The sequence below is a fragment of the Electrophorus electricus genome, chromosome 2, assembly GCF_013358815.1.
Source record: "Electrophorus electricus isolate fEleEle1 chromosome 2, fEleEle1.pri, whole genome shotgun sequence".
In the NCBI taxonomy this organism is placed as follows: domain Eukaryota; kingdom Metazoa; phylum Chordata; class Actinopteri; order Gymnotiformes; family Gymnotidae; genus Electrophorus; species Electrophorus electricus.
The window spans coordinates 25,544,626-25,568,986 of record NC_049536.1 but is presented as its reverse complement, the minus strand read 5'-3'; the positions used below and the strand labels follow the sequence as shown (position 1 = coordinate 25,568,986).

At 40.4% G+C, this 24,361-nt stretch overlaps 3 protein-coding genes across 3 annotated transcripts in view; 2 read left to right on the top strand and 1 right to left on the bottom strand.

Moving 5' to 3' along the window:
• Positions 1-378: 378 nt before the first annotated feature.
• Positions 379-3,653, top strand: LOC113581349 (ubiquitin-conjugating enzyme E2 A-like). The gene is made up of 6 exons (XM_035523594.1): positions 379-484; positions 1,084-1,164; positions 1,461-1,486; positions 1,577-1,666; positions 2,073-2,161; positions 2,640-3,653. Exons 1-6 carry the CDS (start codon positions 441-443, stop codon positions 2,766-2,768), a joined length of 459 nt encoding a protein of 152 aa, XP_035379487.1. The 5' UTR covers positions 379-440; the 3' UTR covers positions 2,769-3,653.
• ing1 (inhibitor of growth family, member 1) lies at positions 3,207-6,282 on the bottom strand. The gene is made up of 2 exons (XM_027016435.2): positions 5,998-6,282; positions 3,207-5,063 (listed from the first exon to the last, which is right to left on the bottom strand). Exons 1-2 carry the CDS (start codon positions 6,134-6,136, stop codon positions 4,264-4,266), a joined length of 939 nt encoding a protein of 312 aa, XP_026872236.2. The 5' UTR covers positions 6,137-6,282; the 3' UTR covers positions 3,207-4,263.
• Positions 6,283-7,337: 1,055 nt separating this feature from the next.
• sik1 (salt-inducible kinase 1) overlaps positions 7,338-24,361 on the top strand; it is a 40,007-nt gene continuing 22,983 nt past the window's right edge. Inside the window, exon 1 of the mRNA XM_035523245.1 lies at positions 7,338-7,463. Within this exon, the coding sequence (XP_035379138.1) occupies positions 7,441-7,463 (23 nt within the window). The 5' untranslated portion in view covers positions 7,338-7,440. The remainder of the gene's footprint in view (positions 7,464-24,361) is intronic.

Below are 24,361 nucleotides of genomic sequence, written 5' to 3'. Positions count from 1 at the left end.
TTTTCGACGTTACATTCGATTTTACTTGTTTCAACTTTGTATAAACTTTGGATCATTAAAAAGTGTGCATTTCATGAAAACAATAAAAATACAAACTTCAAAATTATTTTGTCAATTTTATTGGCAGTGTTGTCGATAGCTCTGACATATAGACATACAGTGGTATAGACTGTCCTCAGTACACCGTACCAATACGATCGTAGGTTAAAATAGGTGTTTTCTTAAAGGCGTAACTAGAAAGGGAAACGCTCGTCGTTTTGTGTTGTGAATAGTTACTAGTTAGTTAGCTGTAGCCTAGTTTAGTTTATAAATCGTTTATATATATATATATATATATATATATATATATATATATATATACATATATATATATATATATATACATATATATATATATTCATAGTAAACACTTACCCTTTAACCTAATTAGCTGCCTAACTATGTCAACTCCTGCAAGAAGACGGCTTATGAGAGATTTTAAAAGGTGAGTATTTAGTAAAGCCGGTGTGCTTCGTGTATTTTAGATGGGCAACCCAAGTAAGCTAGCTAGTAGCTGTTGGCTAGTTATTTGGGAATAAATATATTAACTTATCTTAGCTAACAAGGTACACCGTTAACTGTCTGTTAGTTAGCTAACCTAGATAGCAAAGTAGGCAAGCTTGTTTATTAGTCGTACTGTTCGTCAACATCTGACGTGCTGTATTAAATTATAGTGTTATGTGATGTGTGGTGACGACAACACGAGATCTCATGTTACCTAGCTGGTTAGGTTAGCATTCCCAGAGCTGACTAGCTAGCTAGGTAGCTAAGGGAGGCGGCTCGGCTCTTTTTGTCAAAGCAAATTCGATAACTAACCAAATCACCAACAACCAGCCAACAGCGCTATACGGTTCCTCTTGTTCATGTCAAAAATAGGCAAAGATGTTCATAAATCTAAAACGATTACTTCCAAGTGCTGTAACGTTGGATACATTCTGTCTCGACAGAACACTTGATATGGCTAGCTTTTTGTTTTTTAAAGTTTTGTTGACTTTGTTTTATGTCGTTATTTTTGTGTCATACCGGTATTTCCGTGTTCTCTAGGCTCCAGGAGGACCCGCCGGCTGGCGTCAGTGGAGCCCCATCCGAGAACAACATCATGGTCTGGAACGCTGTCATTTTTGGGTAAGAGTGGGAAGACTTCCACTCAAAGTCTAAGCAATTTTTAACTAGCTAACTCTAGCTGCCTGACTTGGTTGGTAGAATTGAATGTACAGTCTCAAAGGTGACGCCGTGAAATGTGAATTTGTGCTTATATGTGATGTCGGTTTGCTAATACAGTAACCTAGCGTTAGGTGTTGTGTGGCGACACCTATTTGTCATAAATAAAATGGGCATAAATAGTTTAACTTAGTAGTGACTAAATTACTTCATCTAATAATTTCTTATTGTATATGTTTTTTTTATATATATATAAACAGTCCAGAGGGTACACCTTTTGAAGATGGTGAGTGTAATAAATACTGTTTATGCATAATTCATGCACTGTAACTGCTATCCAGGGAAAGTAAGCATGTCTCATATTTGTGTGTGCCAGGTACATTCAAGCTAACGGTGGAGTTTACAGAAGAATACCCAAATAAGCCTCCAACTGTACGATTTGTCTCAAAGATGTTTCATCCAAATGGTGAGTGACCATTCTCTCTTGGATAAGGGCCAGGGATGATCAAGATCATTTTGTATCTTTTAATTAATTTTGTATGACCCTTGAATAATTATTATATGTTGTAAAATCACAAGATGCCTTTTCTTGACATCCTCTTAAGCAATGTCCACTTCGATAAGGATCAGTATGTTTGAGTGAATTTCTTGGTTCTTCAACATCAGTGACTTTCTATACTTAAAGCTGATATCTGAAGAAAAGAATAGGTAGGCTCAGTATTTAAAGAAACCAAGTTATGGTATCTCACTGGAGTCATAAGTAGTCAGTAAGGTGTCCCATTTGTTTCTCAAATACAGTACATTAAGTGAAAATGTTATTGTTCAGCTGTTAATAAAACTATATTGAATTTATTATTTGTGTTTGTCATCAGTATATGCAGATGGAAGTATCTGCCTGGATATTCTTCAGAATCGTTGGAGTCCAACATATGATGTTTCATCTATCCTGACATCAATACAGGTCTGTAATCAGGTCATAACCAAATAAGTCACTTAAGTCATCATTGTATATAGATGGATAGAAAATATTTTAAATGGTAATTTGTTGTTGATTAATGATCTGACTTAGTGTTTGCATTTAAATATAAGTGACTGTCTCAATTGTCTCAATTTAAGACAACTGCAAAGTGGGATTTCGGCATGGACTTGTTTTGTAAAACCTTCGGTTTTGGGAGTACTATACCTTTTTGTGAAGTGACTGAGATATACAATATTTCAGTTGTTTGTTCAAAATAAGTGTCATTATATCTACATCCAGGAATTCATTTTTATGCTTGCATGGCATGGCAGCATGTCTTGGTAATATCTGTGAGGAATAAGTATAAAATGTTTCAGTAAGAAATTTACTTCAAATTTTCATCCAGCTAAAATGTTCTTTTTGTTGATATGCATTCCAATATATTAACTTTTTTCCTTTTCTTCTTGTTCTTTCCCCACAGTCCCTTCTTGATGAACCAAATCCCAACAGTCCTGCAAACAGCCAGGCAGCACAGCTCTATCAGGAGAATAAACGCGAATATGAGAAACGCGTGTCAGCTATTGTTGAGCAGAGTTGGAGAGACAGTTGACTGGACACTTGCACTTCACATTTTTCTTTTTTTGTGGCTGTTAGTGGAGTAATATCATTTTAGTTTGTTTTTAAGTTTTTATGCACTTTACATACTTTTTTGATTGCATTGACATTCTCTCTTGCATGACTAAATTGGTTAAAGTATGGCGAGAATATTCAATTAGCTACAAACCCATCCTGGCTTTAGCAAGTTAAATTTTTAAAGTCAATATCTATTAGTCTATTTGCTTTTAAAGCAAGTTTACTGGAATACAAGCCCAGCCCAGTTTAACATCTATCAATTATATCTGGAATACACTACACATTTTATTTTCCTTTGCTTATCAGATTGCCCACATACACCACCCCCCAGTTGTGGGTTTAAAAAAAAAACTTGGATCTGCATACTTCTATTGTGAACAGGTGAAAGACTGTGGCTATGTTTGTTCCAGTCTTCAAATGTTGAGTGTTGCAACATGATATCCATATGTTGAGGATGGGATGAGATTGTAAACTGGAATACAAGACTGAAATGTTGGAATGTGAAGCAAGGGCACCCAACTTATTCAATACAATGAAAAGCTCACAGCAGTTCCTGGATATGGTGCAGTGTTTGCTCAGTTCTGTATTATGAAGTAACACTGATCACAATATGTTTAAGTTAAAATGCCTTTGGGCATTTACCTGGAAACAATAATCACCCTCTAGTTTTTTGCTATATTTTTATTTCCTTTTGCCAGTCCTTTGCTTCCGTGTGGTATACTGTTACATGCATGAATGCCTGAGTGTGTGCCCATAGTTAGTTCAGTAATCTTGTATATAAGAGACAACTGAATATATGTACAGATTTTGCACTGGTTGAGAGCACTTGTAAATACTGAGAATAAAAAATTAGATTCCCCCAGGCTTGAGCTGCAGTACTGTACTAATGACACTTGGTATCAGAATTAATTTTATTTCTAGTGGTCTGATGTAGCTTATCAACAGCTGTAGCATCTGTGCTTTCTTCTGTACATTCTAATGGAGAAACGATACCTTCAAAGTGTAGTAGATCTGAATTAAGTGCATACTCTGGTCAACAACAGGACAAGTTGCCAAAATGGAAACTGTATGCACAATGTCTTTAAATGTAGAATTTTATGTTGGTGGTTTTTGCACTAAATACTGCAAGGAATGACATAAAACCTTCAAATTGGTTTTATTGCAGTGCTGACAATGAGATGAAAAGTAGGAATATAAAACTGGTAAAAGTCAGGTCTACAAGACGTGTACAAGTATTTAGATTTATGTAATGAACCCTTTTGCAGTCCTATAAACCCATGTAACCATTAGCAAAATACTCCTGTATAACTGAGTAGAACCAGATACAAATCACAGTGAACAGTGAAAACCTTGAATGGTTCTCTTACAAAACACTGAATGAACTGAATGTAACTCTCGTCCATTTTGAACAGACTGTATAAAGAATATCACATACTCAAAATAGGTAAGATGACTGGCACTAACTTAAGAGACTACCGATTGTATGCCCGTTCCTTTTTGGACCTTTCTAGGGCTTTGTCCATGGTCTTCTCATTCTCTCCTCTGCACTTTGGGCAATACCATTTTCCCTTGGGCTTATGGTGAAGGCCCACACAGGAAAAGTGAAACCACTCTATTGGGCATTTATCATTATCGCAGCAGATCATTTCTCCATAAGATACTTGCTCACACAGGCAGTAAGTGGGTTCGTTTGGATCAATGGGAAGGTCAGCTGGAGATGCCTCTTGCTCCTGTTTGGCTTTAGACCTCTTTTTCTTTTTTGATGATGATGATGATGAGGATGAAGTCTTGGGTTTTTTCTCTTTTGGTGTTCCTATGCTGAGGTCTTCACTGTGGTCCAAGCCATAGCTGGAGTTTTCCCGGTTCTCTGATCCACTTTTTTGCCTTCGTGAGCGTTTCCCTCCTGCCTTTTCCACTGACCCTAGTGTCTCATCTCGCTTTCTGTCTGCGCTTGGTTTGGCCAGTGGCAACAGTGGAGTGGAAAGTGGTGTCATGTTTACTGTCGTTATAGCAGCAGAAGATGCGCTGCCCACAGACACAGCACTCTCAGGTGAGCTCTGGCAGGCCTGGACAAGCTCCACTTGCCACTCAAACTGTCGACTGCGGTTCTCCACCAGTTCCACCATCTGACCTGCAATCTGGATCTTCTCATCTCCTAGTTCTTCAGTGCGGATCAAAGACCGTTGAATGCAGTGGAGAAGACGGCGTCTCTGAACTGGGTCTGATTCTTGCCGGTGTTTCTCATAAGCATCATTCAGCTCCTTCAGGATCTCTGTAAAATTAGCAATTACATTAAACATATTAATCAATATAATTTGATAATTAATTCATACAATCAATATTGGTAAATCAATATCAACCAAGCAATAAATATACTAGTTATGTATACAGTGGCAAATTACAGGATACCGATAGGTTAAATTGAAACAAAACAGGCTGCTGCCAACTGTGATTTAGTTTAGCTAGCTAACCATCTTGTCTAAGCGCTGGGAATAATCAGAATAAGCCTGTATATAACTTATCTTACGTTTATTTATCTACATCTTGTATTTGTTTTTGAGAAAGTCAACTTGCACTAATTTGTAAATGACGGGAACCTGCACAAAACAAAATACACTACTTAACTAGCGTTAGCATCAAACCTCACCACTAGCAAGGTTTCTAGCTAGCTTGTTAACTACCAAGTTGTAACACACAACTTTCATGCCTAATCAGAGCTAGTATGTGCTAGTTCAATAGGTGAAATTACTGTAGTTAACTACGATAGGTAGTTCGCTATGCAATAAATACTAGCTAATTTATCTAGCTCGTTAGGCTGGCAACCCAGCTAGTTTTGCTTTCTCTGGCAACGTTACAAACAAGTTGTCATGAGACACCGAGTGATTTGCCATTCTTAAAAAATACAATAAATTATTGTCTTCGATTCTTAGTTGATTTCTTGAGCTAGTATCCCAACGGAAAACGGAAACTGTCAAATAACATTCACTATATTTAAAAGCTGACTGACGTTCAAGAATGAAAATATAACGCTAGTAGTTGTGGCGCGTCAACTAGCTTAGCAAGGATAGCTTGTTTATATTAGCTGGCTAGCATAGTTAGCTTTTTTGCAAGTCTGAACTACCCAGCGTTAGATGTAAACACCAGTGACAATGTTCTATGTAGTCAGAGTTCGGTTTCAATCAATTTAACGTCATGTACTAACCAACCTTGATATTTTCCGTCTATTTCCCTCATCAAAGAAACACATCTTTGAAGGTCCAATGGTAGCGATTCGACAAGATCCAAATATTCCTGGACGTACTTTGAGACAACATGTAGTGATTCCCCGTTTGCAGGGTTCAGCATGTTGTTTTCACAACTACCACTTAGTTCCACAATAGTGTAGTTTAGTTAGCTAATCGGCCACCTAACTAAGCCAGACTGTCGTACTAAAAAGTTGCACTGCTCGTCCTGCTGCGTACTTCAGTAGGACTCATGCAGAGCGAATGTCGTTTTGGGTGTTGCATCAAATAGGTGGCGCTCGATAGCCTGTGCAAGAATTAATTGCATGCTTTTATGCTTTGTATGCAGTTCCTTAAGCAATTAAGCAGTCAATCAGTACTTTTTTGGGGTATTAAATGTGGAAGAAGATATGACTGAATCTAATTGTACCGTATTTTCTCTTTGGGTTTTTGCTTCTATTCCATTAGGCTACTTTTTGAAAACCTTTCTCAATTTTATGGAGTTTTATAAGCCAAAAATAAACTGCTGGATGTTCTATAGAGATTCTAAGGTGGAGGTAAAATATAGGCATTTCAGCACTGGAACCTCATTCTCACTTCAAGCAAAAATGCTCTATTTTATCTACAAGTAGGGAGCATCATGCCTGTGTTATATTGTTGGATACCCATCTGCACCAGCAATTCAGCATTTGGAAAGTTATGCTACATTTAGGCCTATAAATTGTATGGATGAGTGACTTGTTCCTTATCTAACACTTCTCTTCTACTCTCATGCAAATTGCCCTAACCTTTAGTCTTAAAACCTAGGAAGTGCTGAAGAAACTGGCCAGAAAGAGGAAATGTATTAATGATCAAATTTTAGAAATTCACTTTGGTATCATGAAGTTTAAAGGACAGTTTTAACAATCTTGTAGATGCACACATTGGTAGTGAAATGCCAAAACCTCTGGGGATAATTTTTCAGAAAAGTAGAGTGTATTTGTGTGTGTGTGTGTGTGTGTGTTTGTGCCCTAGCGCACATGCATGTGTATGTTTAATAGCAGTGTTCCTTAAATAAAGAAAGTGCTGATGTCTGATTATATGCATTGCCATTTCTGTCCTAAGGATGTCACCCTTGCAGTTAGAATGAGATTCCAGTGCAAAAGTTCCTATATTCTGTCCATAATTACAGACCCTATAGAGCTCAGCTTTGAGTTCTAAAAATACAGAAACAACAGCATGTGACCAGAAACAAATACAAAATGCTGACCATGCTCTCTTTTAGTGTACTGTAGGGAAATTGGACAGTTCTCTCTACTAACAATAGATGTCTTTGCTATAACCAGTGTAGTGTGTAAGTATTTGTAAAGTCTCACAGGCAGCCAAAACTGGATGAATGAACAGGTTTCTGCAATGAAGAGGCACGCATAGGGACAAGAGATATTCTTCATGCTCCACTTTCCATCACTGAGGTACAGGTTTACCTTTGTCTCATCTAGCTTTCAGACTTTGCTGTGTAATGCTAGAAGCCTTTTAATATCTGTTAATATATCTGTAACTGTAACCTGGCCTGTCTGTTCTTGAGGCTTTCCAGTAGCTTGGATCTTTTGATGTATCCTCTGGCATATTTCCTTTTACACATTGCTGTCTGTGTCCTGAAGAGTGAGTATTCAGTGTTTGGTGTTCAGTGTTCATGTTTTCTTCATGATTTCAAGTACTATTCAAATACTATTTGCTGCTGTTGTCTTTCACAGGCTGCCAGGTCATTTGCAATCAGTATGCTCTTGCCGCTTAACAATGTACCAAGTAGTTCATTTTCACTCTAATATTTAGCCATATCTCATGATTTGGTCTTTGGGTTATAAAAGAACATCAGTAGACTCTAAAGGCAAATCTCATCGCCCCTGTGACGAATAGTTATGTTGGTATTTCAGCAGTTGCTGTATTTTTATCAAAGTGGGAGTGGTGCTATCCAGTAAGACCACGCCATACAGTGTGTGAATATACAGCATGAAAATTATGTAAAGCATAGTCTACATAATTTTCTTCTCAGAGAGCTGAACTTATCTGAGAGGTTTATGGTAGAATATAGAATGGAGAGTGGTGTCCACCATAACCAACAGGAGAAAAAACGATAGAATGTCTTCTGGAAGAATGTTGGTGCCAGGTTTGGTCAAAGTAGAGCTCTAGACATGTGTAGAATGTATGTCCAGGTAAATTCCATCATTTAATCTCACCATGCTGTGAAAAACACTGGTGTTTGAATAACTAATTTCCTCATATATTTCCATTATTTTACCAATGCAGGCTAACTATTAGTCTTTGTCTCAATCTATTATATACATATATTTAAATAGCATTTTTGAGTGTTTACTATAATACATGTGTATATTTTTATTTGTACAATAGCTTTCAGTTCATTCCATAATATGAAAGCAGGGAATGTTCATAAAGCTGAAATGCAGCACTGTGCCATCGGGAGAGGAAATTGAGTGTAATCGTAGTGGACAAGTTCCCCTAGAGACCTGCATCGCCTCTTACGCACGTCTGACGGGCTGTTGCTCAAAAAAAAAAAAAAAAAAAAACCCAACGAAACCCCCCAAAATCCCTCTTCTTGCGCCTTGCTCTATGAATGGATAATTCAGAGCTGTGGAGTAAATGAGGTTAGTTTCCACATTAACGGCAGTCTAATGACTGGACATGCTGGGGTGTAATAGCGCAAGCATTCTGTCCAGAGTGAAGAATATCAGCGTTTCAGAGTGGCACTTTGAAACAGGGTTCTCTCCTCCTTAATTATACTCTGTAAAGTAATGTATTGTATGAATGACAAATGTTGGAGTTGCGAGTTAGTTGCAGTGGAACCGGTCCTTGCATCAGAGAAGTGCTGTCTGTAGAAGTAAAGTGATCTGCACGTCTCCCTATGTACCCCTCCTGGGTGACACTCAGTTATATAAGGTGGCTAGGTCATAGCATTGCCTCTGATGGTGACGTTAGAGCCACATTCTGTAAACTGACCAATGCCCTGTTATCTGATACAATACCTCCAACACCTCCCCCAAACACTTTCATATTCTACTATAATGCTTGAAAACCCCAGTGTGTCCGGTGGGCTGTAAAATGCAGCCCTGCACAGTAGTGCGCTGTTTGTCCACAGGATAGCTCTCGTTTGCATGTGAGCATTCATGTTGCTTCTGGCGGTCTGTTATGCGTGTCTGCCATCCAAGCCATCAACTACTCTTTGGAGAGGTGCTAAACTGGGACAGCTTGTGTTGTTACTGATCCACATTCCAATGATACAATTTATTAGTGCTGATATTTCACCATAGCAATTCCACACTATTTAATCCACTATGTGAACAAACCTCAAAATTCCAGATTCAAAATATATGGGTTTTTTTTTGTATCCATTGTCAAAAAGGCCCTCTCTGAGCAAATTATCTGTGCTCTCAAGGAGCTGGGGTGGCATACTCACTCCCCTGTCAATTACAGCAACACTGGTCAATCTCGGGCGTCTGTGAGCTCATACATCATAAAGGGGTAGACAGTGCTATCCTCAGAATGTGTTACTCTGCCCAATGACGTTGCATGAGTCACAACTCAAAAAAGATGCTGTGATTGGCTGCATGTGCCTTGGTGGAAGCATGTGACAGCCCTCCCCCTTCCTGGTTGGCAGTTGTTATGTGACAAGGGAGTTTTACCTGATGGGTGGGAATTGGAGATGACTAAATTAAGGTGAAGAATTTGGGGGGGAATCCAAAAATATACAAAAAATGTCATGTTTGAGAGCCTGCTCAAGCTCCACATAATTATAAATCTCTCACTGTATTAGTATTTTAATTACAATGCACAACTGCAGCTGTCTTGAGACACTTGATATACTTTCAGTTCTATGCCACATGTCCAATGTGCAAACCCTTGAACCATTTTCTTCATGATGTATGTTTTGTATAATGCCTGTGTCATATAAAGTTTTTTTTCTGGTGGGTGTTGGTAATTTATTGTATTTTGCACATCTGCTCTCTCACAGTGTGCAGTGAGTGGGTGTTTGCAAACAGAGACTTTCCCCCAGGTGTGTCCCTGATATCCATATTAATTTAGGATGATGTTCTGCACAGCGGCCCAGTCCGTGCGGCCTGCCAGGATGACAGGCTGCATGACTGCTCCCTTCACTGTGCATACCCTCTGTAGGTCAGAGTTGTACAGAGCATGCTCTCTGGTGGTATGGAGTCCCATTCCCGAGGTCGGATCAAGATGCAGCCACAGGATTCAGCTTGCAACCATTGAGCTATGGGCAGGAGGCCTGGGAATGTCAGGAATGTTTGGTAGTTGTCTTCCCGTGTGTCAGTGCAAGCTGAATAAGTGTTTGGGGTGATGTAATAGTCTAAAAATCTAATTGCTGCTCAGCTACCAGAGCCCTCTGAGGACAATTAAACACAAACAAATATGATTACTTACACACATGGACACTCACACACACACACAATGTTTTTCAATTAACATATGTAAACATATATAAAGAGTAATTAAGTCATAAAAAAGGAAACTGAAATCCTAGGTATCTTACATATGCAGCAGTTCTTTCACCCAACAGAAAGCTCAGTGTGCATGCATGTGTAAATGCTTGCAATGCGCTCCTTATGTCCACTCTATGGGCACTACTATAATTAAAGCCCTGGGTCTGCATCTGATTAATATTCTAAGCTAACAGGGAAAAATGTGTGCTTTCTGTGAAGAACCTATTTGGTTACAGTTGTTTTCTTGTTGGAACTGCAACCAAATCTTTTGGGCTTTAGGTTTATGAGTTTTAATGGAATGTTTCTGAGGAGCTTTTGAAACACTGTGGTCAAAATGGGTTACTCAACTGAGTCTTTCTCTGGTTACTGCATTGAATCTGTCCTTGACTGATGGCTTTGACAGAGAACCACTGCAAATGTTTTCATCTAAGGGGAAGTGTCACTGGCCCTGACATTATCAGTTAGTGTGCTTCTACTTCCCTCACTGCATGGAGAAAGCTTCTTAGCATTACCATTACTCACTGCAATACTAATGCTAAAGCTAACTGAGTGACTAGTCCTTACTGCTCACTACATTACTGACGCTAAAGCTAACTGAGTGACTAGTCCTTACTGCTCACTACATTACTGACGCTAAAACTAACTGAGTGACTAGTCCTTACTGGTCACTACATTAATGACGCTAAAGATAACTGAGTGACTAGTCCTTACTGCTCACTACATTACTGACGCTAAAGATAACTGAGTCAGTGGTAAGGTGTTTTCCCCCCAAGATGGGCTCTGAATGTCATTGATAAGAAAAAAAAATGCATTCATCATAGAATTTATGTGTTTCTTCATTTATGAGCCTCTTTAATTACTTTACTACATAACATTATAACCCCAGTATTTAATATAATGACAGTAAAATGGACTTTGACTATGTTCTGTATGCATGCCGATGAACTACAAAAATGGTAATTTATTAATTCAACCATACCCAAAGAGAGCAGTTTATTTCATCAGTCTCAATATGTGAATATCTGATTATCTTCTAAATATCCATATTAAGGGATAAGAGGAAGACAAGAGCCGTCTGCCGTGCTCCACCTAAACACACACACACACACACACACACACACACACACACACACACACACACACACACACACACACACACACACACACACGTAGCTTTGCTTACTTAAACTCCCTCATCCATGCTGACATCAGAACTCTGTCCGTTCTGACATTTACGCAAACCATTGTTGCGAGATAATGAGATGTAAATATATTTGGATGAGTACCACTGCCACAAAAATGAAATTGAAAAGTGTGTGTGTGTATGTGTGTGGCCAAAAAGCTATGGAAATGAATTGCTCAATAAAGCTTCTTGCATTTGTCTTGAGGAAATGAATATATGAATATAATGTACGTGGAAATAGTTCTAAGATATATAAGATAGATATAAGTTGCTTCCATTAGACATTAGCTTTTTGGTTTAAATTAAGGTTTTGTTGAAATTGCTCAACTAACCAGCAATTTTCAACTGGATGTGCTTTGGAGCATCTGTGGTGTGTGTGTGTGTGTGTGTGTGTGTGTGTGTGTGTGTGTGTGTGTGTGTGTGGACAAAAAGCTATGGAAATGAATTACTCAGCACAGTATGGCTTCTTGCACTTGTCTTGAGGAAATCCAAGACAGTTATAATATACATAGAAATAGTTATAAGACATATAAGATATAGCTATAAGTTGCTTCCATTAGACATTAGCTTGAAATTTGGTTGGTCTGTTAAGGATCCGATGAAGTGTGTGTGTGGTTTTCATGCACAGGAGCACTTTATGCTGTATGAACCTGCTAAGAGCATTGGGTTCACCATGTAAGCTTACTCTAAAAATATTCAAAATACACTTCTGACACACTTCTGACACATACATCCATACATACATACCACATGAGGTGTGACACCCAGTGCTGGTATTGAAGGCTAGGGTTCTCTTTTTGTTTTCTGTGGCTTGGGTTTATTTGGGTTATTAGCATAGTGCACCCACATCAGGAATGCTGTGCTGCGTAAGTCTATTTGTCTGCCCTCCTACGTGAGAGAACAGGGAGGTTGATTTATGTTCATTGTACTTGGATCATACGATTTGTACTATTGTGGAATTGCTTCTGTTCTCTGCTTGCTCAGTGCATTTTTAAGCAAGGCCAGCTGAACAACATACTCCTAAGCGAATGTCTGGGAGTTTCTCGCCAGAAACACACCCAGTGCAGAAGCCCTGAGGGCCCAGAGGCCTCTTCACCCCACTCCCTGTCTCAGGACATGGTAACATTTTAGCAGAGTATCATGGTAGCAATGTAGCACTGTAACACTGTAGAATGGTAGCACTCTAGCGCACTGTAGCACTGTAGCACGGTAGAACTATAGCATTGTAACACTGTATAACTGTAGTGAGGCAGCACTGTATCACTGTAGCATTGTAACATTGTTGCACAGTAACCTGGTAAATGAATCAGAGAGAAGGTGTCCATCTTGTCCTGGGGCATGTTTAAGAATAACAGTGAGGGCCCTCTGAGTTAGAGAGAGAAATGAAGGACATATGACAAAACCTTACCCTGACTGCATGGCTGAGAAAGAGAGACAGAGAGAAACATTTTGGTGTATAGATTTCTAATTCAGCAAAAACAAGGGAATTAGTGAATTTATTTTCAAACTTACATCTAAATATTTGCACTTTTTTTGATTTTTAATCTCTCTCCTTCATCCTCCTCTGATCATTTTCTCTTTGTCCCTTTATCTCACTCTGTCTGTCTCTCTTTCTCTCTCTCTCTCTCTCTCTCTCTCTCTCTCTCTCTCTCTCTCTCTCTACCTTATTTTCTTGTCTCTCTCTCTTTCTTGCCCTTTTTCTTATTGTCTTTTTACTCGTTTCTCACATCCGCTTCCTTTTTTTAATCTATTCTGAGCACCTCCTAGAGAATGACACGTGCCGACTGCAGTGGAATGAACCTTGTTTCTCCTTTTTTTTCTCACCCTCTACAAAAACACCCACACCCACAACCACACACACACAACCACACACACACACACACACACCCACACCCACACACACACACATACACTCAATCTGACATACCTCTCTCACACAAATTCCAATATATAAAAAGAGCAAGCACACAAAAGTGCATTCAAAGCACCAGCAGAAGGGAAGAAGCGCGTCAATGTGCAGCGTGAGCAATGACAGCGATGTAATTGGAGGGAAGGAGTGGGAGAGTAAGGAAGCAGACAGCAGCCTGGCCAATGATTTGCATTTCACCTCAGCTTTTACCAACCCTCAAAGGTACCATGACAGGTGTGTCATTAAGTCCAAATTGTTACTTTGCGTATACAAAAAGCTGTGACTTCAAGTAGAGAATCTAATTACTGAGAGTACTTCTAGCCATGCCTGCTTTATTGTTTGGGTCTGATGGCATGTTTTGTACCTCGCCTACAATTAGACTTTTGTGTTGGGAGTGGTTGAGTGTTCACTAATAAAATTAGAACAAAGGCAATCACTTTATTGTGCTAACTTTGGTGGTGGTTCATAACTTGAGATTCTGGCCTATATATTTTTTTAAAGAGTAGCAACAGGCAGGACCATTGAGACCCATGTATTCACTGAAGGCTGACCCAGCATGACCTGTGTCTGATGTTTACGAGGGCTGTTTGTCTTCATTGCTCATGTCTGTCCAATGCTCTTTGTCCAGTGCCGATATCTGTCCTCAGTCTCCAGTCTCCAGTGCTGATGTCTGTCCAGTGGTGATATCTGTTATGTGTCTTCAGTGCTGATGTCTGTCCCCTGTCTCCAGTGCTGATGTCTCTCCTCTGTCTTCAGTGCTGATTCCTGGCCGTACTGATGGTCTGTCCTCTGTGTCCAGTGTTAATGTCTGTCCAGTGCTGATGCTTGTCCTCTGTCTTTAGTGCTGATACCTGTCCTCTGTCTTCATTGCTGATGTCTGTCCTCTGTCTCCTGTGAAGAGCCATAGTTTGTAATGTTTAGCAGAATAGTGGAACAGTCTCCTGGTGTAGCTTGGATACATATGGGTGGGAGATACACCGTCAGGACAGCCGGATGTGTTTGTGAACATTACAAGTGAAATAATTAAACAAGTTAATAAAAGGCAGGAGTGTCTTCAATATGGTATCAGTGCCTTCTGGTGTACTTCACCAGGAAATTTTCTGTTCTGCTACTCACAAGAAATTAACTTTTCTCCCCTCCAAGCCACCAGAAATGAGTGTCAGTCTTCAGTACTGTGCAGCATTGTATTACAGTTCAGAGTTTTCCTAACCTTGACATAAATACTCTCCACAGTTAATCAAGCTGTTAATGAGTTGAGGGTAATTATATGTATGGGAAATATGTGATGCTGTCACCCTATAGGAATTGACCTGAAGATACATGATGGAGATCACATATTCAGGGGCTCTGGGAGGAGAATCCACAAACATTTGGTTTGGACTTGCTGACTGCTATTTTGGGGAGTTTGGACAGGTCTTGGAGTGCATGAGCCCAAAGCGATCCATGAATCATATCGAAGTGTGTGAAACATATGATTCATGCCTATTTGTAGAGGGAGAGAGTGGGTATCAGATCTATATTCACAGCCATGAGTCAGAGTCTAATTAGATTTCACCTTCACTGTGGCTGTTGACACAAGTACACGCGTGTGTGTGTGTCCTACCCTCTAAACCTGATTAGAAGATTTTATTTAAAATTACATTAAAAAAAAATTAAATATTGTATTCTGTATACACAAACACACACACATATGCACTGATCAGCCATAATATTAAAACCACTTGCTTAATATTGTGTAGGTCCCCCTTTGCCACCAGAGCAGGCATGGACTTCATGAAACCATGGAGACCTGAGTTCCATAAAATTTCTGAAGGTGTCCTGTGTCATCTCTTCCCCAGCTAAGTGATGTACCTGCACCTGGCAATCCACATGATGTAAAAGAAAATGTGATCAGACTGGGCCAGCTTCTTCCACTGCTCTGTGGTCCAGTACTGATGATTACGTGCCCTGTGGACAGGGGGCACCGCAGGCACTCTGACTGGTCTGCATTTACACAACCCCATACACATTAAGCTGTGATGCATTGTGTGTTCTGATACCTTTCTAACATAGTCAGCAATCTTTGCTACAATAGCGCTTCTGTGGGATTGGATCACATGGGCCAGCCTTCACACTCACTGGCTAACCAGTTGTCTTTCCTTGGAGCACTTTTGGTAGGTCTAATCACTGCATACTGGGAACACCCCACAAGTATTATTTGTATTTAGTTCAATTTGTTTCATAAATTATCATAAATCATTTAACACTTCTTCTCTGGCTGTGTCAGTATTTGGGTGTGCATGCACATGCCTCAGAGTTGATTATAAGCTGCTCTGATGTGTGTGAGGGTGTTTGCTAAGCCCTGTAATGCTATTGGTCCTGACTGGAAGATCACACAGTCTTAGCTGAGCAGGTTTGCTTACAGCTTTTTCTCTGTCCAGATGCAGTTATAGCAGTGTTTCCCAGTCCTGGTGCTGGAGAATCCCTTCACTACCCACACGTAATACTGATTTAGAGCACAACTGAGATTCACTGACATGCTCTTGTTTCATATTCAGTTTTTGTAACTAATTCCATAAGATTCCATAAGATTGTAGAAGTTAAACGGGGTCCCAGCTCCAAACTTGTCAAAAGGCTTTATGACTGACACTCTTCTTCTGCCATTTTACTATGGGAGAAAGGTGACATGAATGAATGAACCTTCTGGACAAAATATAGTCGCTGCTTTGTCCTTGGTTTTAGTGCTGATATAAAGCAGACATCAAATTATGAAAACTGTGTTATAAGCATAAATCATTTCAAGGTTAATTTAAGGCTAAAAACAAAGACACATTATCCAAATCTGGAGAAATTCTAAAATGCAGGTTGACCCAAATCAGTGTTTAGAGCTTACTATCAAAAGACGCAGCATATATGCATATATAACACTACCTGTGATGTGATGTGGTGTGTGTGTGTGTGTGTGTGTGTGTGTGTGTGTGTGTGTGTGGTCTCTTTGCTGCTTTTTTTCCCCTTACCTTTTGGCTAATGACTTGAACTGCTCGTGACCACACACAGCCCTTCTAATGAACCACAGCGCCGTATCCTGTGAATGCATGTAATGGGAATTTACTGGCCAAGTGGGCAGTGTAAACAGCATGGGTGTGTCCCAAAATGTTTTCCATGTCCCCTTTTCACTTTTCTTTTCTTTGTCATCCACTTCAAAGTTTACAAGTGAATAAGAGGAGGAGAGGACAAGCATACAAGTGGACACAAGTGAACTGGGACTCGCCTGTTGCCAAGCAACACAGATATTTTCCTGCACACTAGCTTGCTGCTTTTGTAGGTCTATGTTACTAGAGTCTGGCTACATGTGCATTTATCTATAGGTTTCCCTTTATTGTGCAACCAGTGAAATAAGATTCTTTTGTTGCTAAGGTGGAATGTGTAATTCTGATGAGTTATCAGCAAAGTTTGTTACAATCTAAGATAGATAACAATCATTAATGTAATTAATGGTCAAATAAATATGTGGTTAATAGAACACACCTGTAAAGCAGAGTGATTCATGTATAGTTAAAAGTCCAAGGGGTGTTATATTCGACATTAATTCTCATTGAATGTCTCTTGTCCAGTCAAATTATTTGGTTGGAACTAACTGTTGTACAATATCCCATTCAGAGCATATATTTGTGACTAAGAGTTGCCATCAAATCTGAGCTCCTTCTTCCTCCTTTTAGTATTGAGGAAAAGGCACATGTTTCCTATATTAGAACTCAATGGAACACATGCTACTCTCATGCTTTTCTCTTCTTCAAAACACATATTTGGAAATTTGTAAATATTTTTAGTTTGGGAGGACTGTGTGTTAAATCGGCCTGGCCTGGGCATCTGTGAGATGGTGCTGTGGATCAGGTGGTGCTTCCGCTCCCTCTGGCTGGGCAGTGTAGAACCAGATTGGCAGCTTTAAGTACCTCTAGGCTGTTCCATGTGACTAGGACTGTACATCTGCTCATATGTTTTACGGCCTCCTCTGACTCTCTGCTGTTTTCCTGCATATGTTTGTTCCACTGCTGACACACATATGTGATCTGTCTGGACATTTGTTCCTCTGTGTGTGTACGTGCATGTGTACGTGTGTGTGTCTATGTGTGTGTGTGTTTGTCTGTCCATGCTTATGTGTGTGCATGCTTGAGCAGGTTTGGTAACAGCAGGGTCTCTGACCTCACTGTGTTGACCTGATTTAATCTCATTACCACTAGTCTCTCTGCTACAATCCCTTTAAGACGATTATTCACAGCTAAGTGAGCAAAGTGGAAGCCTCTCCTTCACAGAACTGCAGGACAAGCTGCTCCAGTCCCCAGTCCAAAACACATGCACATCTGCTGCCTTGTGAGCTTTTGACTAGTGCAAGAAGGTGACACTTGGTGATACTTCTAATGTTGTCAAATGCTGAAGTCCCATGCTGATATAGGTTCTATTAGCAAGGTATCAAATGCATATAGCCAGATGAGTAGCAGGGACGGTGAGAATCGGCGTGACCACTTCCGAGGTAATTTGCCTAGGGTGCAGAACCTCAGGGAGGGGGTTGTGGGGGAGAGTTAAGAAGAAGGTTAAGCTGGACCCTGCTGGTGACATAAAGCTTTATCAGCTCAGAGTTCAGTGACGCCAGCACACCCGCACCTCACAGTGCAAGAAGAGCTGATGAGTAAGAGCAGCTGCTTTCTTCTCGCTGCTCACTCACTCGCTTACGCATTTGTGCACGCAATCACACACACACACACACACACACACACACACACACACACACACACACACACACACACACACACATACACTCATACACATGTAGACACACAGCACCTCTTTATTTCATGAGGGAAGACACTGCTGATTTGATTAAACAGCTGAGCTGCTAAGCTCTAGTTCACTTGTCCTTAGCTCTTATGGGTTTCTTTACATGAATGAGACAAAAAGCCTCTTAAAGGCCAGAAAGCCACTTCATTCAGTGAGCAGTCAGGGTGTGACGTCAACGTGTGTGGTTTGCCAGGCAAAATGTGTGCAAAAAGGTGGATAGCTCTCTAACTTTCTGACTGCTGAGGTCATTGTGCCCTAATGAGTGACATCTGAGAAAACATATTTATGTCACCCTCTCCATCTCCTCCGCCCGTGTCAAGTCCCCCTTCTGAAGAGCCATGCGTTGTTAGAAGCTAGGTCATGCGGTCAGTGTGTGTGACTGTGTGGCGATCTGTCTATGGTGCTACAGGAAGGCTATGGGTGTGCACATGACCATGCTCTTTAGAGAAGCGCCATAGACGTCACCTATGTGTGCTTGGTTAGGTATGGTTTCCCGGGAGAACAAGTCTGATTGGTGAGGAAGGCCATAAATCCTACCCTATCCCTGCTCTGCAATTATGTGACTCATTAGAAGTACATACCTGGCTCATATTCGAAACACACAGTCTCTGCATATCCATAGTCAACTGGAAACTCAGGCTGGACAGATATGGATTGTGATTCTGTGGTTCAGGGCTCAGAAATCTCTCTCCCACACAACTTGGCCTTCATTCTTGGTGGAGGCTTGGCAGGAACTGCTGACCCACACTGAAACTTTAGAAAGTAGCCACGGGCCATAACGGAACAACGTGAACTGCCAGTACAAGCTCAGACCTCGCTTGCAATGGCTTGTGCTTCAGAGAAACATCCGGAATATCAGATCGAATTTCCCAGCCATATTTGTCCTTCCGGCTTGCCCTTGCGCAGTCATATATTAGAACACATTTGAAAGCGAGTCCTCTTTCAGTGCCCTAAAGGAAGATTGATTAGGAAGGGATATAATTATGATTCGTACCTGTAATAATACTCTGCTCCTTGTTTGAAGACCAGAGCTCTCTCACTTGCTGTCAGACCTATGTGTCAACCTGTCAGTCAGGGGATGAATATATCCTCAGTAATGCACTCACAAGATAACAAGACTTCCTTTCTATAGTAGATGTATAGGTCATCTGTTTAATATAGGGGATTTGGAATGAGGTAAAAGAAGTTGGAGCTGACATAATCTGGGTCCACATTTACAATATACAACCCTAGATGACCTCTATTACAAGTTTTCTGCAGACATTATACATAGATTTGGCAAAAAAATTATTATTATTTTTTTAAGGCATTTAATTTTTAATTTTTTAGTTTTACATCTTCCTGCTGGGTTTCATTACATGGAAATAACCTGCCACCATTTACTGCATTTTTGAGGTCATTATGTGGCATCTTATGTAACCAGAAATGACGCAGGGCAGTTGGTGTAAAACTGTTCAGTTTATGCTCAGTAGGTTAATGTAAAATCCACAAATGCAGCCCCCCCAAAACATATTGCCTCATTTTCTCTTTCCCCACTGATGCAGTGGCAGACATTCTTGAAGTGGAGCTCAGTGAAGCAGGTGCTTTCTGTAAGGATCTGAATCTTGATTACCCATGCTCAGCAGAAGTTCCCAGTGCAATCACTGGCAACCCCCCAAGACGGTATATATGTGCTGTCTTTTGGCACCAAATCCACCTGGGCCTGGTAGTCATGGGCTGTACAATAATGGTGTATGACTTAAATAGGATATGGAGTATATATCAGAAAGTAGAAGGTTTGAATATAGGGATACACGGGATTGAATACAGGGTCATACAATACTTTAGCTGTTGCTGTTCTCCATGTTTCCTGTGCATAACAGCTTGCTGTAAACAAAAGAGCCTCAGGCAATGATGATATTAATGAGACATTAATTTGTTGCTAAATTAAATGCTAAATTCTATATTAAATCACATCTTGTTATGTACTGTTTTTTACTTTCTTGAATATTATTTATAAAGCTGGCTTTGTGCTGTGAGGATTTACCCACTTTCAATGTCTTTATTTCTATGTTTATTTATTTATACACAAATGAATACATTAACTCAGTGACTAGAGGAGTAAAAAAGTCTCTGGGGAAACACTTCCATGGAATGAATGCAGCAGGGTAACAGAGTGTCTGACCTACTTTTGAAATGTCACTGTATCAGAGCCTGATTGTGTGTGTGTGTGTGTGTGTGTGTGTGTGTGTGTATGTGTGTGTGTGTGCATGCGTGCATGCATGCATGTTTGTTTCTATGTGCATGTGTGCCAGAGGTAACATTACAACTCAGTGCTGAAATCCCCGCGCAGACACCCAGGAGAGGCCCACCCTGTGATACCCATCAGCTCATTCCCCCAGGACTTGGGTTTGACGTCAGTCTTATTACATTTTCCTCACTTAATCACCTTATTTATATATTTTCAACATTTTCTCTTGTAGAAAAAAAGCAAAGAAAGCTTTGGTGCATTTATCCTAGCTGAGAGAAGGAGAGAGCGTGGTTTATTCTGCCTAGCAGTGCTGACCTCATCCCACAGTAGCTTCATTAAACTTATTTTCCACACGCTTGGCTCTCCATAAACATCTACTTTTTTTTTTTTTGCTTTGTATCACATCATTTCATTTTGTTTTGTTTCTTGCTTCTTGGCTTGAATCCATTGCTAAAATGCGACATCATGTCAATAGGGACTGACAGTAACTCATGCTCTGCTTTGACTCTGTCAGGCCATAGCGGGGTTAGGGTTAGGGCTAAGGCTTGGGCTAGGGCTAAGGTTAGTGTTAGGCTTAGGACTATGGCTAGGGTTAGGGCTTGGGTTATTTTTAGGGTAGGAATAGAAGGCTGTGGTCATACTCTATTCCAGAGCCACATCTGGGGTTCACTGCTACCTCAGCCTCACTGTCTGGGCTAAATCCATGTGTAGTGACTGTAATCTGACTGGGGCCTCTTACCTGTGCAAACTCATGTTTGTTCAGATTTCACAAATAGGTCAGGGTTCATCTGGGCCCATTGCTAGTTTTACTGACACTCTTATCAGTTTGGGCCAAAGGAATTTATTTGCACAGGAAATTCTGAGTGATGAAGTAACTGGAATATGGTCCAAAGAGCAATCAATCAACCCTTATATGTGCATTTGAAAGGATCTTTGGATGTCTGCTTCCTGTGAGCCTTTAGGGGGGATGTATCCATAACACCAAAAGTACATGTCAGCATTGCATAACAATTTTTGTACAACTTTAACAATTTGTATGAAATAGTAAAATATGTGTAAGCAAGTGTGGCTTATAAAGTCTTTGTGACAGTTAGTAGCCTTAGAGTCTTGTCCATCTCTGAAATTATTTTCTTGTCACTAGCAGAGCTGTTCGCTGTACTGCTGGGCTCAGACAGACAGCCTGAAGGATGGACCCTGTTTTATATCATTCTGATGGGAATTGAAAGGCACTAACACTGAGATTCATGTCAGATTCAAATGTTCAAATACTCGTCATAAATCTACATCTACCATGACTTCATGGTAATGCCCAAGCTGTGCCGATGCCTTTAAGGCCCTTTCAGTAGAACTGAGGTTTCGGTAAATCAAACCAAGGTTTAGATAAATCAATTTGCTTCTATTTCTGTTTCATTGAAGTTATACTTGTGCACCATAAGCAGGTATAGATTTGGTTAATGGCTGGAAAAGGCTTGCACACTGCTGGGAACAAACCTCTCAAGTCTCCGATCAAAATCAAACGTGATGCTTGGCTTTTTCTTTTCTTTATCTGTGCCTATGAGCTGGAGGGCTTCCATATCACAATACCGTATCTGTTCAATGAACTACAGAGGGAATATTTCTGCACTTCCTTTTTTAATTGTTTTTTTTTATCTGTAATCCCTCTCTCTCTCTCTCTCTCTCTCTCTCTCTCTCTCTGTGTTTGCTCTCCACTGATTAGACATTTTACAGGACTTCTTCATTCAGTATTTCTGTTTTTATCTTTTCCTGCTTAGGAGTCAGTTACTGCAGTAGTGTGTGGGTGTGGGTATGGGTGTATGGGTGTGTGCATTCATTCTGCAAAACATAGTGTTTCAGTATGTTCTGTGTTCCTGTGGTCAGTGACTGATGTTATTTGCGTAGTCTGAGTTTCTATCACAATTAACAAATGAATACATGTTCTCTGTGTGTGTATTTCTATGTGCATGTTTCTGTATCTTACAGCTCAGCCATCTGAGTGTTTCAGTATGTTCTGTTCCTGTGGTCAGTGAGTGACACTATTTGTGTGGTCTAAATTTCTACCGCAACTAACAAATGAATACATGTCCTCTGTATTTCTCTTTCTGAGTTCATGTTTCTGTATTTTCCAGTTAACCAAATCAGATTGTCCATTGTTTAATGTTATTCTATGGGAACACTGGACATGATATTATCCTATCCTATTCAAGTTTATGTATTTGTTTTTTAGTAATATTATAAAAGAAGTCTTTTAAGTACACAATGTTATGACATTATATCCATCCCCACCCCCCACTAGTGACTGCTGTGTGGGATTGTGGGGGTGTGGTTGTTTGTATGCAGTTAAACTGTTCTTACAACTTCACATGATACTGCGTCTAGTCTTTATAAACAGCCTTTCATCTAGCACAGCCACAGATGTGCATTGTATTCACATTCTGGATCAGATGATTCTCTTTTTTTCCAGCCCAACAAAAGATAAGTGTTGCATTTGTTTTCTGACCTTATTAATGCACACCTAGTACAAACTGTCATATTACATTTGTAATGCATGATATTTTTTCAGCAGATTTAACTTTTTTCTCCCTTTCTCTTCAGCATTCATTAAACAAGAGCGTGGCATAACAGTTTACGTATGGTCTATGCATGGTCTGTATTCCCGCTAAGTCAAACATCCCAGGAGGAATCAATGAGTCTTGCTAGCAATCATTCATCCAGATTGATCAGGCTCGGGAGAAAATCCTACCTTGAGCAGTCTGCTGCTCTCTAATGGACCATCTGATTGCCATATCAGTTTCAAAATAGAAGAAATGTGGCTGCGTGTGTGTACATACATGTGTGCATGTTTGAGAGTGTGTGCACGTGGGTGTGTGTGTGAGAGATTAAGGCAGCAGAATGGGACAGCGGTGTGCTTCCTTGTGCCTGACGCACTACGCTGACATCACTCATGACGCCAGCCCACCTAAGCAGCATGTCCTGCAGTGCAGCCTGCAGCTGGGGGCTAGGGGGAGGGGCGGAGGCTGGCAGGATACACTGACATATGGGCTGGGGGTGAAGGGACTACAAGAGAGTATGCAACACTTCGTTTGGGGACCCACAGGCCAAGAATAATGAAAATGCTCTAAAAATGCATTGACATTTGACACAATTTCTCCCACAGAAGAACAATGTAAAGGAGAGAAAGAAGGAGGAATGCGAGGGGCAGATCAAATCTTTATTTCTGATTTATTACTGATTTTTCAAACTGTGCAAGCAAGTTTCAGGGGGGTATTGGGATATGTGCAGAGCAAGATGTGTGTTGACCTTATGCGCCATTGCTGCTGTGGAGTGACAGCACAGCCATCCTGCAGCTCTGCTGACTTCACACCATGTGCTGTATGTGCTGTGTGTTTGTACTCACAGTGAAAATGGCATCCACTCTGTGCAGAGTGTCGTCCCATCGTCCCATTGCTTTTTATCAAGGAGAGACAGAGAGAGAGAATGAGAGAGAGAGAGAGAGAGAGAGAGAGAGAGAGAGAGAGAGAGAGAGAGAGAGAGAGAGAGAGAGAGAGATATGGGAAAGAAAGAGTGGAAAGTGGGGGAGAGAAAGAAGGGGGTTAGAAGGTGACAGAAACACAAACAGCAAGGGAGGTTGGGGTGACCGTTGCTTTTATCAGCGTTTATCAGTAGGCAGAACAAATTCCCCCTTGCTTGAATTAGCTCTGCTTATCTCTCCCAGTGGCTAA

Excerpts from the sequence above, each read along its gene's own strand:
- LOC113581349 (XM_035523594.1), top strand. The coding sequence starts at position 441 with ATGTCAACTCCTGCAAGAAGACGGCTTATGAGAGATTTTAAAAG. Across the intron at positions 485-1,083 it reads CTTATGAGAGATTTTAAAAG|GCTCCAGGAGGACCCGCCGG; the intron begins GTGAGTATTTAG and ends CGTGTTCTCTAG. Across the intron at positions 2,162-2,639 it reads CTATCCTGACATCAATACAG|TCCCTTCTTGATGAACCAAA; the intron begins GTCTGTAATCAG and ends CTTTCCCCACAG.
- ing1 (XM_027016435.2), bottom strand. The coding sequence starts at position 6,136 with ATGCTGAACCCTGCAAACGGGGAATCACTACATGTTGTCTCAAAGTAC. Across the intron at positions 5,064-5,997 it reads AATAGACGGAAAATATCAAG|AGATCCTGAAGGAGCTGAAT; the intron begins GTTGGTTAGTAC and ends CTAATTTTACAG.